We start from the raw sequence: 19,694 nt of genomic DNA, 5'->3' as shown, positions 1-19,694 counted from the left end.
GATACATACCTGGAGACAAAGAGGAATATTGGCACAAGCAACTTGACAGACGCGTACTGGTATCCTGTGGAAGTCTTCTCTGATAGCTTCTCGTAGTTTGGCTAAATTGAGGATGTGATGTTGATACACTTTGTACTTTAAAACACTCCACATAAAAAGCCAGGTTGTTACAAATCAGGAAATTGAGCTGGCCACCCCGCAGACTCACATGGACCGATACAGCGGTTCGGGAATGTTTCGTTAAGCCCCATTATCCTGTCTCTCATACACGAACGGTTCTAAGTCCAGTGACTGTTATCCCCACTTTTAGGCTACACAGTGTTGCCATATCGAAACATTTTGTCCAGAATTACAAATACTACACGGAGAAAAATGCATAATCCAGTCGGCATGTAAATGCTGTTTTTACCAGGTTACGCGCGTCACCACATTAAGTAATGTTGTTTCCTCAGTAGTACGATCTACACCACCGTCCAGCGAAAATTTTGAATTGTGGGACCACCATTTCAAATCTAGAATTAACGCCATACCCATTCCCACGGTGGTAACTTAGATATATAAAGATGTTACTACCTTCCTACGAGTGTCTCCTCTTGGTTCTTTCTAAATCTGTGACTCCCTGTCTTACGAGAGTAATAGTGTTTAACACGAAATCAATCATGTGAATAAAATTATCCAATCATATCGAGTCTAGTTCGACGCCGAACTCCAGACTTGGCATGGTGTTCCCACCTGCTGTACTTTTATACATGAAATTACATTACCTAAGGAGTGCACCCCCGTAAATACGATGTATCCACACGGAAATCCTAGTCCTTTTTTTTCTCAGTGTAGTCAGTCAAACATGATGTACATAATTATTTGCTACTCGGCTCATTTTTTGACTTTGAAGTACTGTGATTTTTGTCACTAACTGCAAACAAAATTGCAAAGAAAGGGAAAAGTGGTGCCATCTATTAATGACTAGAGCCGCTCCTTTAAACCCAACTTTTCATTTCCGAAACTACCTTATATATATGAGGAATTTAATTAGTCCTGACCACGAGACAAGAATACATTTTGAAATTCGACAAAGATGACAATTCTAGTATCGTTTTCAGAGAGGAGAAATTTCTTCAGTCTTGTGGGCAGAATTAGTTCACTCAAGTTTTGGGTCTCAAAGACTGATGTAATGGTGCGTAATTCTCTGTAGAAAACAAAACTGTAAATTCATAACGTGGTTGTACGAACACAATGAGAAGCATTGACCAAGGTTTAAAAGACGAAAGTGATTACATAATATACTCCAATAAGAAATATGGTCTGAATATTTTACATCACATCTTACGTGGACTTCTCACAAGGTGAAAGACTGTGATAACTTCTAGGTGAAATTAAGAAGAAAATAATGGATTAAGTTTTGTAGATAGATTTACAAAACGAGACGTGAAAAAAATCTTCGAGAATTCTACAAAATTAAAGAGACGAGAAGATAAAACCTTTCTCGTCTTGTGCCAACTCGTGAGCAACACTAAATTTAATGCAGAAGAAATTATGTTCTGTAACTACGTAAGTTTTAAATTATTCTACTTACAGTTATGCACAAAAGGGTTTTAGGACAAAAATATTAGTCAGTGGGGTTGCCAACTTACAGGTATTTTGTGAGGGTCAACTACAATTGAACGTTTAAAATACAATTATTCTTCATCTGTTTTGAAGGTTATGAGCAGTTCTCGGTAATTTTATTTTTTAGAGTTGTTAACTCTATTAGCCATTTTCTATTTAGCGTGTTCATACATTGAACCATAGCGTACACTTAGTTAACTGATTGAACTCATATATTTCGTTAGTTGAAAAGTTAGTGATTTGCATGAGCTATTCTTTCAAATTTTATAATGTATCTTTATACAATAACAAGTTTTATGTTATTTGTGTAGAAATATGTATTCCTCCTTTGTTTCCAGAGAAGATCCTAAGAGAATGAAAGTAATCGTGGGAATTGATGATTTAAGAAGCACAAAAGGAAGTAGACACAATGTACAAAACGTTATTATTCATCCAGATGTCGATTACGTCACATATGAAAATGATATCGCTATATTAAAGGTAAGGAACTTCACTATATCAGCATAAGATACTTAAACGTTCAAAGTCAGCAAAATCTAAGTAAGCCTTTCTTTCCTCCCACACAGTAACATAAAATAAGGATGTGGACAGTAATACACAAGTCATTAAAAAAAAGTAATTACGAAAATTTTATTTTGTGAAATTTGACATATTTGGATAAATCTATACAAAAAGAAATGAAAGTGACAATGTTTGTGACTTAATAACTCTTAAACCACTTGACCGGTTTCGATCAAGTTTTCAACATAATGTAGGTGGAGGTAAATACGCCATGTTACGGGTGTTGTATTTTTTATGGCCTTAATTTTCATTTAACACAAAGAATAAGACATGTGCGTTGCAGAGTAGCCTTTTCCGCGTATAGAAAAAATGTGGAAATAGTGTGACTCATTTCTATTTTGTACCCAACGTAAAAGAAAAAAACTGTTACAAAGTGGCATATTTACCAACACGTGCATGTAATTACGCCACGCCAAGTCTAGGATACTACTAGAAACCTGGAATAAATCTTGCAACTGCTTACATCGTCTGTATTATACGAATTCAAATATTAGTACACGACATGTCTGGAACAAAACATAGAATAACCAAAGTGCAAGATGAAGATAAAAAACATAAAATATAGAAACGATAATCTCCAAAGTTGAAATGAAGTTCCAAACTAAAAAGCTTTTGTCCATAAGAAGATAAACACATAGTGTTATGTACTGTGACTTAAAAAAAAAACTACACCGATATTACATGGAACATGTGGGACTAATGAAAACATCTTTGTACTGCGCAGTCAGTCCTACACAAACCCTGGCGTATTTCACTGAACCATGCTTGGTATTGATTTAGTAGCCATGGAATCACAAATACTGAAATTGCACTCACAAAACAAAGTATTCCTACACGGACACAAAATAAGCCACACATCGCTGTAAACAATCTGCAATGTTCTGAGTTAGCACGCTACTAATAATGGATTCTTACTTTTATTGAAATAATAACGTCCTTCCACGGAATCTTCCCGAAGCAAACAACACTGTACGGCGTGGCGGTCTCAGCGCTGTCTCCCGCAGTAGTCGTCAAATCGGATTTGTCAAATACTGTGGCACATATTGGAAGCCCATTTTAGCGGATTTCGTCGGAAACGCCCCAGCGCTGAACACTTAGCGTATTTAGCTACACTGGCGTATATTCCTGCAGTTACCTTTGATGAGGTTCGAGCCTGGGATGGTTTTTATCATTTCAGTTTGACGATGCAACTTAGGGGAGAGGAGGGGGATATATATAAATAACTGAAAATGATAGGTATTAGTGTCAAACCCATAATTTTCGGGGTGTATATAGTAGAATTGGGGTTTGAAACCGTGAAAACAGTGACACTTCCGATGCCGTTTAAATCCAATTCCTTGCTCCTCACACGGCCAATTTAATGTGCCAATGTCTCGAGTTGGAAATCCCGAAAATTTATATGTTCTGGTTAAAGAAAGCAAAAGAAAAAACATCATGTATCAGAAAGCGCTCCAGTGAAAGTAAAACGTGACTGATTATCGGAACGTATTACTAATATTTCTTATTTTAACCCAGAGAAGCGGATAATTGACGATAGTTGGTAATAAACCGTTATCTATGTTGAACACTTGCCTAGAATCAGTTTTAATTTTGAAGTTTTTGTACGACTAAGTAAATATTTTATTTATTTATTTATATTGGACGTACAGAGTGAAGCGTATGGGAAATATTTAGTTTTCTAATTCCGTTTGTAGATTACATTCAATTTTATTAATGAGGTGTTAACGCTTGCTCTTGGCTTTTGGAAGATAAACTGAAGGTCGTAGGGTGTATATAGTAGAATTGGGGTTTGAAACCGTGAAAACAGTATTCCTACATCCCTCCAAAACATGAATGTGAAAAAGTGATCTTTTATTTTAACATCAAACGGTGACGCCCTTTACGCTAAAAGATACGAATAATTAATAAAAGTGAATGATCGTACATGTGATCACGTGCAGCAAAGCTAGACGCACTAGACACTACACTAGCGGCAGTATTGTGGATGTGAAGCACTTAGCCAAATTCGGCGCAATTGGTTTGTTACACCGAAAAAGAAATGGAAATCTAAATTGATTCCAAGTTCGATTTTAATTCCGAACATTAATTAATTAATTAATTAATTAATTAATAATAATAATAATAATAATAATAATAATAATAATAATAATAATAATAATAATAATAATAATAATAAAAAGGAAGCAAGTGCGGAAAAAAATAATACGAATTATCTGGTCAGACTTGGCAATCTTTCCTTCTACCCTTGTTACGTTTATTTTATATATCAATATTTTTCAAATAGCTGTTATGATAAGCAACTCACTTAAATTTTATTTGCACATTTCGATTTTATTTACTGATTTATTCGATTGGATGTTGGATTTTCCTTTACTTTCCACACTACATACTTCCTACATTTTGGCAATATTGATCATTTTGACAACTCACGATCTAGAACTATTATTATTATTATTATTATTATTATTATTATTATTATTATTCGGTGATTATGGATGGAAACTTACTTGATTCGGATTCCGCTGTAACAAGAACCTACGTTTCATATAGGCTAATCTCAATGCTGAAAACGACTTAAACTTCAAACCTACCAATCAAGTTCGTCTAAATCAGGGAGGTATAAAAATTTCAATAACGTATAACAGTAGTATAGACAATACAATTTAAAATGCAATTCCTATTATTTTTCAATGGAAAGTACAAATTACGATTCTGACTAAATTTTTACCTTTGCTACATTTCCTATAGCCTATTTGTGCAAATCTTCACGTCTTCCATTTCCACGATTGCACAAGTATGCTAAGTTAATACCATAGGTTTTGGTGAGTGAATTAGTCAGCCTTCAGTTAAACAATGTTAAACAATGTCATTGAAATTAAGACGCTACTGTATGGTCTGACAATCTACTTGTTTCTTTCCCAAATAAGTACTTTCTTGTGCGTTTTTTTTCTAATTCAACGGCTAAATCAGTGTTGTAGTGTTTGTCTCTTGTACTACAAAGTACCAAAATATATTATCTCGTTGAATATAGCTACAGTAGGAAGTCGAAAATCCGAACTAATTGTAATCACAGGTAGTTCGGATTTTTAAATTGTTCAGATTTTCGAAAATAACCAAGAAAATGCCATTTAGGTTTAAATATACTGTACGGTATGCTCTTTTATCCATACAGTGGTTATACAGTAATAACAATACCGTACGTAATGCTACTTAAGCCTACATTTAATGTTTCTGAACAACCTGCTCGTACACTAAATTACACTGTTTTTATAACTCATATTTAAAACTTAATTTGTATAGGCCTAAGGGAAAATACAAATAAAAATATGTATGACAAACAATTACATATGAATGAGCTTTTGTAGAAACACTGACTTCACACAATGCCCTATTGTTTGTTTATCGCTAGCACTAAGACAAAACAACAACAAAAAGCTTCCAAGGACTACGTTCGGATTTTTGACGTTTTGGATGTTTGACTTTCGGATTATCGACGTCCTACTGTATATGAAAACCATAGCCATTGCTAAATTCATACAGAGATATCGCGGTTAATATTTTCAATAGTAGAATGCTTACAACTAGAGATGCAAAAAAAGCCGGCTTTTTTGAATCGATGGTTTTCTTCACATAAAAAATGAGACTTTTGGAAATTTTGGCTTTTTTTCATTTTCATGATTTTTCTAAATAGCTTTCTTATAGTATATTCTATAGTTAAATAAGAATTCCATGACCTAAATGCCATATTTCGCTCTGAAATTCACCATCAAGGTGGATCGAGACATGTTTTACGAATGAAAGCTAACATGAAGAATGTAGTATTTTAGGACAACTTTAGAGGCTATTTAACTTTATTTTAACTTTTGAGTTATCTACATTTTTTTCTTCTCTAGATCATTTTAGTTTGTCATCCGTGTTTCATTTCTAAGAGCTTAGTACTCCAGCTTCTAGCGCAAAAGTTATAGTTACGTTTTTCTATATATTCGTCAAACCGTACGTCACATTTCTGTTATACTGTAGCTGTGCAATGATTTAGCAATAATTTTCCGGATACAACCTTGAATACTAATTTATACAAATAATCAGTAGCGGATTTAGAAAAGTACTTTGGGAGGGGTTTCTTTGATTGTTTCGTTTTCTAAAAACTCCTAATTTTATTTGGGAGGTGCTTGAAGTTTATGACTACAGGCATAACTAATATTTCGCTTTCGTTTATATATTTAGCAATAATATTCCGGATACAACGTTGAAGATCATTTTATACTGAGAATCAATGGCGGATTTATAAAAGTATTTTGGGAGGGGTTTTTCTTACTAATGTTTAGTTTTTGTAAACATTCGTAATTTTTATTTGACGGGAGCTTAAAGTTAATGAGTAAAGGCATAACTAATAGATATTTCGTTTGTTTTAGACATTCCGTAACTTTGGGGAACGTACTTCAGTCCGAAAGACCGCCCCCCTAACCTTCGCAAAACCGTCACTGCTTGTAATTAGTAATAATAACGAGTTAAAAACAATAAGAAAGGAAGTCGGCCAACTCACAGTACACGCACTATTTCTACACTCACAGATGGAATGAGGAAAAGCTTTGTCAGAATGGTCGAATGCTGGGTCGAATCCCGGACTTCCTGATAGAAGCGCAAAAGCTAACCACTCAGTCATGTTTGTTGTGCAGTTGTATTTATCTTAACTCCATCTTGTTAAAAATTCAGAAAACTTTAGGATTGGGTAAACCGTGATGATGGTTATATAAAACTTAACTGTAGAATTTCAAGAATATACAGAACCAAAAGCTCTAGATGTGCAGCCTTTAAATGTATCATATAAATCTAAGTATTTCTCTTATGTTTTAATTTTATTTTGTTTCAAAAAGAGGGTATGGAATATTTTGAAGTAAAAATACTACATACAATTTTGCTACTTATTTGTGTATTTTTTAAAAGAAATATTTACTTTTAGGGTTGGCTGGTTTACACCAGCTTTTTTTTTTTTTTTTTGTTAATAACTGGTTTAAACCAAAAAATTAAAAAGAACGAAAAATGCGAATCATGTGAACTTCATGGTGACGTTTCCACATATCAAACCATCTGCATTAGTTTTATTTCCTTTTCACCTTTTAATCAATGTGTCCCATGTTCAATTCTCGGTCGAACCGCAACCCTTCTTTCATCCGTAAACCAAGAAGCGGTTCGGATGTCACTTTAAGCGAAAGTCTTCTTGATAACCTCGGTATTACGTAAGAATGTTAAGTCTAAACATACGAAACGAAACCAAATTGTATAATTCTACATGCCTGAATAGCTGCTGTTTTATAAAGAAGCTAAGGTTGCTTAAATATGTTGATAGAAATTGGCAAAATTTATCGATTGCCTACGTAGCTTCCAACATTAGCTTGGATTGGACTTTCAATGATATCTACATACTAAATTTGTAATTTAATACCTCAGTTTTAGCGTACTGATTATGATACGTTGATCTTTAAATTTTACATGCAAAGCAATAACAGGATTTTCCCGTTATTGTTTTACATTTAAAGTAATGTAAGCCTGAGGCAGAACTTGTCTAATGACTCTTAATTTTCTGAGAAAATACGCATCTATAGGCTCGTTTTCACCTTGTTGGACTTGAAAAATTTCAAATTCCGCCCGGTACGCCGGTAATCTTGGTCTACTCAGTGCAACTAATTTGTCTTTTAATTGTTCATAATTAAGAGCGTCTAACTGATTCTGGGCCTTTAACTGTAGGACTAAGTCAAGTGCTACGTCTTGTAAGTACATAGGTAATAGTTCTTTCTTTTTCTGATCATTCCATGAATGCAACAATGCAAGATGGTCAAAAAGCATAAAAAATCTATCGGGGTCCTCCGTAACGTGTCCCGAATACTTAGTGAGGTGTGGTATATTAAAAGAAGGGAGCGAATTCTGCTCCATGTTAAAATTGTTTTCTGGGAAAGTGTTTTTACCAGTTCTAGTTTGAGGCATAAACAAACTCAGTTCACTAAAAGCACTAACGCTTAAAAATTCACATACCTTCCAAAGAAAAGAAAAAAAGTCCACTTCCGATTAATAAATATACTGTCCGGTAGGGGAGTATTCAGAGCTTATTCTGAGTCGGTCAAGCCTCTACCATGTAAAACTTTGTGTAATTTCGTCTCATATAAGGAAGAGGTAGAGCAGTTAATAAAAAGAGCGTCCGGAATCGACTCCCACTACCAGTTTTTATTATAAAAATCCACTATATAAGAGTATTTGTACAAAATACTATACAATTTATTCTCTATTTCAAGAGGGTAAGTAAAAGGTAGTCTTTGACCGTAAGGTCGCAGACAGGATCTCCAACAGAGCCCCGAAGCAGGCAAAGTGGAGTGGAATTAGGTGCCCAAAGCTCCGAAGCAAGCAGTGGGTAGTTAGATGGCCAACAGAGCCCCGAAGCAGGCAAAGCCAGGAGAAAGGATAGGCGTAGTCCCGAAGCAGACTATCGGCCCTGAGGTTAGGTTACTCCTAAAGTCCCGAAGCAGACAGTAGGAGGGTCACCAGAAAACTGGTACTGAGTTGGATTCTTCTGCCCAATTTATAGCGTCCCTTGGGTGGCGGTGGTGCTTCTGCTTCGATTTCGTCTTCTGCTCCGTGGGAGGGACTAAATGTCGTATGCAGGTGATTGCAGGTCCCCCTGGTGGAAGTTCCTCGTGATGAAGCACGTGGTGTTGTTTATAAACACTTGATGCATGTATTTGTTTTTAAACAACTTCACATGGGATATTACAATATACATTGGTTAATCCTTTGGAATTCATAACGTAAATATGTTGAAGAAACATTGTTTGAAATATCTTTTCGAAATTCATGGTTCATTTTCGAGGTTTTATATTATTATCGGCATCAACCACTAATTAAATGACTTTTTTTATATAGAGAGAAGCGAAACAAAGTCTGCTGTATCAATTTAAATCAGAATTTTGAAAAAAAGCCCAAAATTTCCCAAGTAAAAAAGCGAAGCAGAAAAAAACGAGTTTTCTCCAAAAAAAAAAAAGCCGGTTTTTTCCGAGCCCTTGCATCTCTATTGATCAATCAATTGAAAGTAATTGCTGTGGAAATCAATTGCAATTGAATTAATTGCCAATTAATTTCAATTGCAATTGAATGACTGAATTCAATTGCAATTACATTCCTCCGCAATTACTTTCAATTGATTAATTGCAATTGATTCTAATTTGTTAATGGCAACTGCAATTAACAATTGACCATTACTTACTTTAATTATTAATTGCAATTATCAATTAATAATTGCAATTGTTAACTGTTAATTCAATTGAAATTTGCCCAACAGTGACACATACTGAGGTTTTCAACAGTCATTCCCGCTAAAAATTAAACAATAACGATTTTAGAATTGGTAAATGGCAATCTACATCCATTCTTTAAATTCAATTACGTTTACGAAAAGTGGAAATACTGTTGTTTTTACAGTAATTCCCATACCGTAAGCGTCGGTGCACCACCAATGGACAACTAGCGACATCTCATCAAAAATTAGAGGAACCGCAGCGACAATCCGCGGTTGTCGCACTTCCGTTTTGAAAATTATACCACTACAGGCCCACCAGCGGCAGATATGCGACGGAACGCCAATGAACCGCAAAATTACTCCCCCAAAAATACGTTAAACCGCCTATATGCGGGGATTTGTTTACATTAATGTGAGTCTAACAAACACTTTTAAAGAAGTAAAAGCAAAGGATCACCCCGGAATGGACGCGAGCCACCAAGCTTATGATTACTAGCCGCGTGTTCTTTCGACTTCGTCACGAGGCGATGAAGAAGAAGCTATGTGAGATGGGACCAACTGATTAACCTTTAATCAGAAGAACATGAGCTCCCGCCGGTTTGGCTAATCAGAGTGAACCTTTAATAGTGTATATTCGACGATTATTGTTTGGGATCAGATCAAATACATTCGCCATGTAATTTTATAACAAAATGACACCCATGTATTTACTTTATTTCATAGTTCTCCATATTCACACTCTAATGATTGGAGACAGTTGGTATCTAAATTCATACAATCATACGCACTCATCTGATGATTTTTCATTTCATGATGTAGAGGCAAGGGTTACTCCTGACCCCGGGAGCTAACTTTAGGAACAATTCGTCAGGAAAAAATAATATGATAATCATATACACATGACTGGCAATAGTTCGTGTTGGTCCCTTCGCGCTTCTCAGCGACTAATCGAAGGGGCATGGACCAAAATGAAGTTCTCGCTGCTACACGGTGGTAACTTCAACACCCCGACTCTAGATATCTGTTTCGACTCGACAAAACCTTGTCGCCAGTGGCACACTAGCGGCAATTGGCGAAGTTTACGGCATGGGGTTGTTAAAAAGGATTGAACGAATGATGAGGACAGTGACTCCAAATTGGAGTTCCAGAAGTATTATACTTGTTTCTACAATTATCATGTGGATAATGAATATACAATTTTTTAAAATGTAAATTTATTTTAGAAAAATGATAATTTTGTTTTCTAAGGTTGGCAATTCTGCTAACAACGTTGCCAACCAGTGTTCATAGTTTGAGGGAAATTTTCCTAATCTAGAGAAATTTCGCAGGTAAATTTAGGAAAACAGGAGAAAGGAATTTTTCGATAAAACGGGAAAATCCAGGGAAGTTTTAGCGCTGACTGATTGAACAACACAAGTTGTTAAATATTATTTTGTTCTTCAGAAACAAACCAATACAATAGCAACAGTATGTGTGTGTCTGTTCAAAGCAGCATAATATGGACTCATTGTTGGCTGGGTGTATTTCTGTATATATCTTTCTGTAAAAAAAAAAAAAAAAAAAATGGAAAGAGTAAAAAAAAAAACAGAAGCAAAAAACAAATGTGGTTGACACTTCCTTTAATGTAGCTAAATTAATCTTATAATTTCTGACATAGGAATTGGACACAACGAACTAGAGAAAATTTGATAAGAAAAGGGACAATTTTGTGACAGTAGGGAAATTTTCTTAAGGAAACCTACGAACACTGTCGTCAACATTTGGTGTAAGCGGGTTGGTAGGCAAAGGATTGTGCGCAAGGCCAAACGTCACTTGATAAGAGAATTGGCCGACGTAAAAGTAGGTCAAATGAATTCGAAAAATAATTATGTATTCTTACAAATTAATTTCGAAAAATGTATTAAAAGATCAATCAATTTATATCAAAATGAGAATCAATTTATTAAAGGCATTCAAACCACACTGAAAACAAAATGCAGTCGTGATAAAAAAAAAATAAGTATGTCATTCTGCAAGTAGTGGTAGGCCTGTACACGTGCAGCTTATCCCTCTCCAATATCCAATCACAATTTTTCATCTTCGCCATACCTGGGTGTTAAAAAAAAAAAACTCACAGTACATAAACATTACAAGTTATTTCTAACTAACTAACTAACTAACTAACTCTATGGCCTATGGAACCCGGAGGTTCAGTGCCGCGTTCACAAAAGCTCTCCACTGACTTCTATCCTTAGCTAATTGCATCCAGTTTCTACTTTGTATTCCTATCTCTGCGAGATCCATCTTAATATTATCCTCCCATCTGCGCCTAGGTCTTCCTAATGGTCGTTTTCCTATGGGTCTACCAGTCAAGACTTTGAAAGCGTTTCTACTTTCTTCCATTCTAGCTACATGACCTGCCCACCTAAGCCTCCTAGACTTGACGACCCTAACAATGTTGGGTAAACCGTATAAACTATGTAGTTCCTCGTTATGAAGCTTCCGCCATTCCCCATTCTCGTTCCTCTTGGGTCCGAATATTCTTCTCAGGATCCTGTTCTCAAATACTTTCAGTCTATGTTCTTCCCTCAGAGTAAGCGACCATGTTTCGCAACCATACAGAACAACAGGCATGATTATCGTTTTATATATTTTAAGCTTCAAATTCCTCGATAGAATTCGCGACGACAAGAGATTTTGAACCGAGTAGTAACACGAATTCCCTGCTTTTAGTCGACATTTAATTTCTTCGTGAATATGATTTTCGTCTGTTAATATTGATCCTAAATATTTGAAAGTATCCACTTTATCAAAAGCATTATTTAATATTTTAACGCCTCCGCAATTTGCCGTATTACGGTCCCGACGCACTTCCATGTATTTAGTTTTATCTGCATTTACTTCTAAACCCATGTCCCTGCAAGCGTTTAATAATATCTCTGCATTTATTTCTACTGTTCTCCTATCATCCCCTATTAAATTTACATCGTCAGCATATGCCATAACCTGGTGAATGCCGTTCAACTCTAGGCCCTGGTTGCTATCTTTGATTTTCCTTATGGCGTATTCCAGCACAAAGTTAAATAATAATGGCGACAACGCATCTCCTTGTTTCAGGCCATTTTCGACGTGGAAGCTCGTGGACAAAAAATTTCCTACCCGGACTTTACTTTGGGATTCACTTAAACATATCTTAATTAATCTAATTAGCTTTCTGGGTATTCCAAGTTCTGTAAAAACGTTGTATAATGTTTCTCTCCTAAGCGAGTCGTAAGCCTTTCTAAAATCAATAAATAGTTGATGTACCGGGGTATTGTATTCCCACTTCTTTTCGAGTATTTGGCGAATGGTAAATATTTGGTCGATAGTTGATCGATTTCGTCTAATCCGCACTGATAATCTCCAATAATTTCATCCGCGTATGGGGTCAATCTTGCTAACAGAATATTTGAAAGGATTTTATAGGATGTTGACAGAAGAGAAATGCCTCGATAATTATTACAGTCAGTTTTGTCGCCTTTCTTGTGAATTGGAACAATGATTGATTCTTTCCACTCTTGTGGCAATTCTTCCTTGTTCCAGATAAGAAGAATGAGTTTGTGTATCTTGTTCCACAATTTTTCGCCTCCAGCTAAAATTAACTCAGCCGGGATTTCATCTACACCCGATTTCACGCAAACTTAAAGTAGCTTAAAGGAAACTAGTTACTAAGTCAACTAATAACTAATATAGAAACTCTTAGGAATATCAGTTTAATACTTTGACTTCCCATTGTTGATTGTTTAGTTTCTATAAATTATGTTCACTGAAAATAAGGAATGATGGACATGAAATCTTTTGTGTGCTAGTTCTAAGTACAGATTTTAAAATAATTAATTCATAAAAAAATTGTTCCATCAGGACGGACTAATAATACAGTTGAGTCACTAGAACTCGGCGTTCGATAACAACACAGTCCAGATAACTCGACCACACAGTGGCAGGGCGATAAAAACCGCGCACAGACCCGTTCAATGTCATTGACCGCGTGCATGTGTCTCTTCCTCGCGCATTCTTCTTTCTCCCATCACACTGCCACTCCTCCGTCTCGTGTCTGGCTCTATGGCTTCGAGGAGTTTATTCTTTGTTATATTCTCAAGCAAGCAATACATACAAGTAAAAGCTCACAGATGAGAAGAACCCTAGCAGAAGTAGTGTGACGTAGATATGGGCTCACCCACTTTTCGCACGGGGGCTTCAAATGACACAACGGAATAGCATACAGATAATTATCCGAAGTAGCAGACGACATCTAAGTATAGAGCATATCTCAAAAACCGAAAATGGACTTGACCGTGTCGTTGACCTTTCCCCGCTGTCCGGTTTTAGGGTTCTTCTCATCATCTGTGAGCTATACAATACTGTATTTTCTGAGGAAACACTCGTACTTATTCTTTTTTTAACCCAATTCCCGATAACCTAATATTTTCACAAACTTGACCACAATTCGATCTACATTAGGCCGAGTTTCAGGGACTCTACTATAACATAAATTATAGTAGTGTAGTAAGACCAGTGGCGTATTTAAGGGGGATCTCCGGGCTTAACTTCCTCCCCGAAATTTTATTTACTATAATAAAGTATATGAAATATCTTGCAGAATTTTCATTTCCAGGAATAAAATTAGCAAAGTCCCCAACAAAATCGTAAATATGCTACTGAGAGTGAGTAAGACTATAAGTTTTTATAAAGTAGTCAGTCTATGTAAGTACTGGCCATTGTTGCTGCCCCTTAGGGCTATCGCACACTACGCCACTTCGTGTGTCAATAATGCTCCACAGGCTTTGTCGTCGGGTCCCTAATATTCGACACACACCAGCGGCGCCACAGACGCTAGATCTTACTTCAAATATCGCAGGAATGTGACACTAAATTTGGCTGATTTATTCATCACAATGCTAATAGTGTTCTAATTTTGTGTGCGTCTTTAACGACAAAGTGCAATACATTTATAAGGAGTACGTATATAGCCTGGAATTTGTCGTCCCCCTTGAGCCGCGGACTAAATACAGGGCCTAGTCAGCATTCCTAAAGCCATCACTGGTTACAGAGGTATTACCTTCATGCCTCGCGGCCTCTTCTTATAAATTTCATTATGGAGTGTTACGAGGCATCAGCGTTAAGTGCTTACAAAACATTTCTCGTATTTTTGTACAGCATACATACACAGAACATATAAAGTATGTAGTACAGTATACACTATTAAATACACAGAACATATAAAACAATAATGAACTGTTATAAAATCATATATTGGCCTGGGGGATTGCAGTTCGTGAATGTGTAAAATATATTTGGGAATATCTGGTCATTTGTTCTATTTTTCAAGTCTAATTTGAAATATTAAAGTGAAGGGATAAACAATGTAATTTTATGTTGCAATTTCCGCCCAACAGTTCATTGACTTGGTGCCGAATTTTGGAAAATGTAAGAAAGAACAAAATGGCAACATTCAGTGTACGTACCGATATGATTCTTCTCTTTCGATGGCATATCTATGAATCCACTATGGAAGGCACAATAGACTTTTTTTTTTTCATGCTTTCGCTTTTTCAATTCTGTTTCTATAGGAATCACTTCTGGAGTTCCATATCCTAAGTTGTGCCTGAATTTCTGCAATGAAAGCGTCTGTGTCGAAAGCTTCTATTGAGCTCATCTTTCAGAATGAGTATCTGGTTGACGAAAACACAAATTGTGCCGCTTCTACGACACACGAAGTTGCGTAGTGTGTGAAGGTCGTTAGGCATTGACTGGAACAGCCTGTCTGAAAATTAATTTCAACTAACCAGTAAATGTTTCATCATTTTTTAATTCTAAAATTTCAGAATCCATTCTATAGGCAGTAGCGGATCTACAAGGTAAAAACTGTGCGGGGGACAGGAGCCAGTATGATCGGTATATCGTGAGTTTACTATAAATTTTGAAAATACATAAATAATAGCTTAAATTATTTTTGTCGCTCAAAGACCTGGGGACCCTAGGTCCAGTGCCGTGCCTTGGAAAATCAGCGCCCGGGGCGAGAGTATACGATGGAGCCACCATACATATATTCAAAATCATTTTTCCTTTCATTTGCTTCCTTTTCTCCCGATTTTTCGTCCCCCTTACTTCGGCGCCCGGGGCCTACATCCCTCTCGCCCCCCCCACGGCACGGCCCTGCCTAGATCCCCGACCCCGGCCCAGATCCACCACTCCCGATAAAACAGGCGAGTATCAGAGATGGCGTTACTAATTTAATATTAACAGAGAGACTATGAATGAAGATAAAACTAAAAGGCAGAATATTTCCGTGTTTCTTAAATTGAATAAGAAATTATGCCGTACTGCAAAGTTACTACTAATATCTTCATTTTTCAGAAAATTGTCATAGATGTTCACGAAAAACTTTATAGAAAGAAAATCATTCTTTCAGTATACTGGACTTCTGGACTTCTGGAAAGAAGCCTATTATGCCATATTGTAGTAATAATGAAATATGAACAAAATCGTTTGATGAAAAATACAAGAAACCATAACCCATCCAATCACTATATAAGATTGCTAACTGTTTTACATAGTTCTTCAATAGATCATTTATGAAATACGAAAGTGTTCATTAAAGTCATTTTCTAGAAACTCGGCTTCAATCAAAATATTGGAAATATGATATATGGCTCTAAAATAGATATTTTTTGTTTGTTTGTTTTTACTGTAGTTAAGCCCGGATAAGATTTTCTATCAAATTATATATCTGCATAAATTTCCTCATTGTGGTGAATTTCTTTCCTCCCTTCTCCTCTTATTTTTGATCATAGGACTATTTACTTAAGCCATGGAAAAGGAAATGATAAGTTTAAGTCAGATTAATTTTACAAAAGTTACTCCTGTTATTTACACAGTGTGTTCAATGCTATAAATATACCACATTGACTTGATCCCTAGTCTTCCGTTGCAAGCGCTCCTATCGGCTGAAGGAATTCCACTCGCTTTCTCTCGCTTAGCCACAGCAGAACCCTTATTGGCTCAACGCGTGGATGTGTGAGGGTGTGATTTTTAGTTCGCATTTTTGCCACGGCTCAAGACATTTTGGCAGCACAATAGTACCTTTCTATTTCAAGTGTGCCCCTTCTGGCGCTGCTGTCGATGTGTGTTTTCCCGTATCTCCCTCGAAAGAGGAGGGACAAGTTGCTGCGGTCGAAATCTTTCTATTGTTGATGGCGTAAGGGTTGCCACAATGAATTTCCACGGACTTTGCTGTGCGCTATCTTGTTGGCCATTTTAAGTACCTTACGAACTTCTATCGTCAAGACCAAACAAAAAGGTTGCAAAGGGAGAGTTTCCTCCGTCAGAGGGTGGCACAGGTGGGACCGAAGTATGTTTCACATATTTTTCGAGGGCACGCTTGAAATTCAAAGGATCTAGAGACTTCTTTAAGCTCGCTTCAAGATTTTTCTAAATATTTATTATTATTATTATTATTATTATTATTATTATTATTATTATTATTATTATTATTATTATTATTATTATTATTATTATTATTATTATTATTATTATAGGGACATTCCACGTGAAATCAACCAATGAAATAACACAATCTGACCTGACGACCCTAGATTTTTGTAAAAATTTGTGCACAGCTTTATTACAGTGGGAGATGAAATAATTCTAAATATTACCTCTCTCCTTCTTAGTGTTCCCATGCTGGGTGTTTGAAAATGTCCAGAAAGGGCATTGTTTCAGTTACAGTGATTATTAAAAATTGTCATAAAATGGTTAATATGTGCACTAGAGACATGGAACAAACAACATTAGAAAGCTTAAAGATTGCTCTATAAGTTACCATATTAAAATACCTGTACAATAAAAATAACACTTCAAAAATTCAAATACAAATTTAAATTTTGAATTTCGCATAGAAATGTCCTTGTAGATTTGTTCAAAATTGTCCAGATTGTAGTCTCAGATGTGTACTAAAACATCATAAAGTTTCATTTTGGGCACTCAGTGGGATCCGATTAAAAATTCAACATAAACCAACATGGCAAGATATTTACCATGTGAATATCTGGGTTCAGATCGATAACTATTTGCATGTAGCTATTTACCTGCAGCATCAAAGGGATTTATATTCAACTTCATTTGTTTCTTGACGTATATTATTATTATTATTATTATTATTATTATTATTATTATTATTATTATTATTATTATTATTATTATTATTATTAGTAGTAGTAGTAGTAGTAGTAGTAGTAGTAGTAGTAGTAGTAGTAGTAGTATTCAGTGGCTCAGTGGTAGAGCGTTCACTTCTGGTACATGGGGTCCTTGGTTCGATCCCAGCTCGCGCCAAGTAAACTTTGTGGTGGATAAACACCGTGTGCGTGGGTTTTCTCGGGGTTCTCCCGTTACCACCCACTTTCTTCATTCCACATTTGATTCATTTCTCATCACCATCTCATTTCTCATCACTATCACCTTGGGACGTAAAACGTAAAGATTACATTTCATACTTTTTAAAGGCAGTAACTAAAACAAAGTTTTGTACGAATAGAAATATCGATGTTATGTATAGTCTACTGTACACTATCCTAGCAATAGAAAACATAAGTATTTTTTATAACGAACTTCTAAAGACGTTCATATATCCACATACGACATAATCTAAAAATGTTTAATCTTTCAGAACATTACTGTGAGATGGCAGGGAGAGAAACTCTCACTTTTAGTGAAAGTTTTCTCCTCTCAAATGGATTCAAAAATAAAATTATCAGTAATATTTGCAGAGAAAGAACCACATGACATTTTCCTTTTTCAGAAGTGCACAAGTTTTTGCTTGCGATCACCTCTGTAATTATTTTTCCAAGCTCTTGTAGTGTTTTGAGGTTGGTTTTCTGGCAAAATAATCGACGTTGAGTTTCCGTTACCGTCGAAGCTTCCTTTTCTCTTATATATTCTTTTTGAAGAGGTTCTGAGGGCCGGAACCTTAATAATTAAGTAATCTTTTCGGCAACTTAACTTAGAAGTGAGGAACTGTGGTGCAGTTTAACGCACTTCTGTGGCTATGACGTAAAAGTTGAAGAAATAGAACAGATTGTACTTGGAGCCATTTTTACTTCTAATTAGCGTCATATCAGAATTTGACTACTGTATGATTCATGCCTTAGTCATGCCCTTGGTATGATGCTAATCCCATGTAGAAATGACTCAGGAAATAACCCAATTAAAATTAAAACATTTAAGCTTGCTACCGCTTTTAATGTTTCATTTATATAAATAACTATCTATTTCTTGATGGCCAAATGGCTGCTTCTTATGAAAATATATTCTTTAACATTTTGGTTACCAAGCCTAATGTGCTTTATCAGAAAATGCAAAATGTATATAGTACTTTCAAATGTTCTTAGCTTCTCACCCCTAATTGGGTTAGACATATGAAACAAACAGTAGAGAGAAGATGACCCCTAAGTACGGTTTTAAATTCCTTTTGACCATCAGCTTTCTATTCTTACACTATTCAGCTCGTAAAAGTTTGGTTTGGTTTGATTTAGTTTAACGTCCCACAGGTATGCCTGCTAGGCTAAAGGAGACGTTGACCTACTGATTATAGTGGCCGTTCAACTGTACCCCCAATGGGAGTCGAACACTGATCACGCGAATCGAAGTCAAGCGTGCTTGCCACTAGACCAAGCGTGGGTTCTCAGTTCGTAAAAGTAGTCAATATACGATGGAATGGATGTTTTGTATTCGAATATGAATTATATTGGAGAGCAATTAGAAACGTCGTCAGACAATTTCTCAGAGGCGAATCTAGAAGGTAAAAACTGGGGGAAAGGGGTAACCAGAACTCAGACTATAATAGGTATATCATGAGTTTACTATAAACTTTCAAAAATATATAAATAATAGCTTAAATTATTTTTGTCACTCAAAAGGCTAGGAGGGCCTAAGCTCCCTGGCCCCGGGTTAGATCCACCTCTGCAATTTCTCTGTATGCACATCATTTTCGTGTCCCTTGTTTATATATATATATACAAGTTTTATATTACCATTAATCAAAGAAAATTGTAATATGTCGACTGATCTTACTTTGAACTATTTTTAAAAATTAAATATCGAATTGATATGGAAGCCAAATTACACTACTGTCACTTTTCTTTGGATCTGCTGAATGTAAAATATGTGAACATAGCACAAGGATGAATTCAATAAAGTTATTGCATGTATTGGAGCAGGCATTTTAGAG

At 35.8% G+C, this 19,694-nt stretch overlaps 1 protein-coding gene across 1 annotated transcript in view; it reads left to right on the top strand.

Annotated features, from left to right (window-relative positions):
- The window catches only part of LOC145669133 (trypsin-2-like), a 106,127-nt gene that overhangs the window by 31,458 nt on the left and 54,975 nt on the right, over positions 1-19,694 (top strand). Inside the window, exon 5 of the mRNA XM_081737479.1 lies at positions 1,944-2,085. Coding sequence (XP_081593605.1) covers positions 1,944-2,085 — 142 coding nt within the window. The remainder of the gene's footprint in view (positions 1-1,943; positions 2,086-19,694) is intronic.

Source organism: Thermobia domestica, chromosome 13 (genome assembly GCF_964235325.1).
Source record: "Thermobia domestica chromosome 13, izTheDome1.hap1.1, whole genome shotgun sequence".
Taxonomy (NCBI): domain Eukaryota; kingdom Metazoa; phylum Arthropoda; class Insecta; order Zygentoma; family Lepismatidae; genus Thermobia; species Thermobia domestica.
Note: the sequence above shows the minus strand (reverse complement) of the source record. Positions and strands in the feature narration are given on the sequence as shown.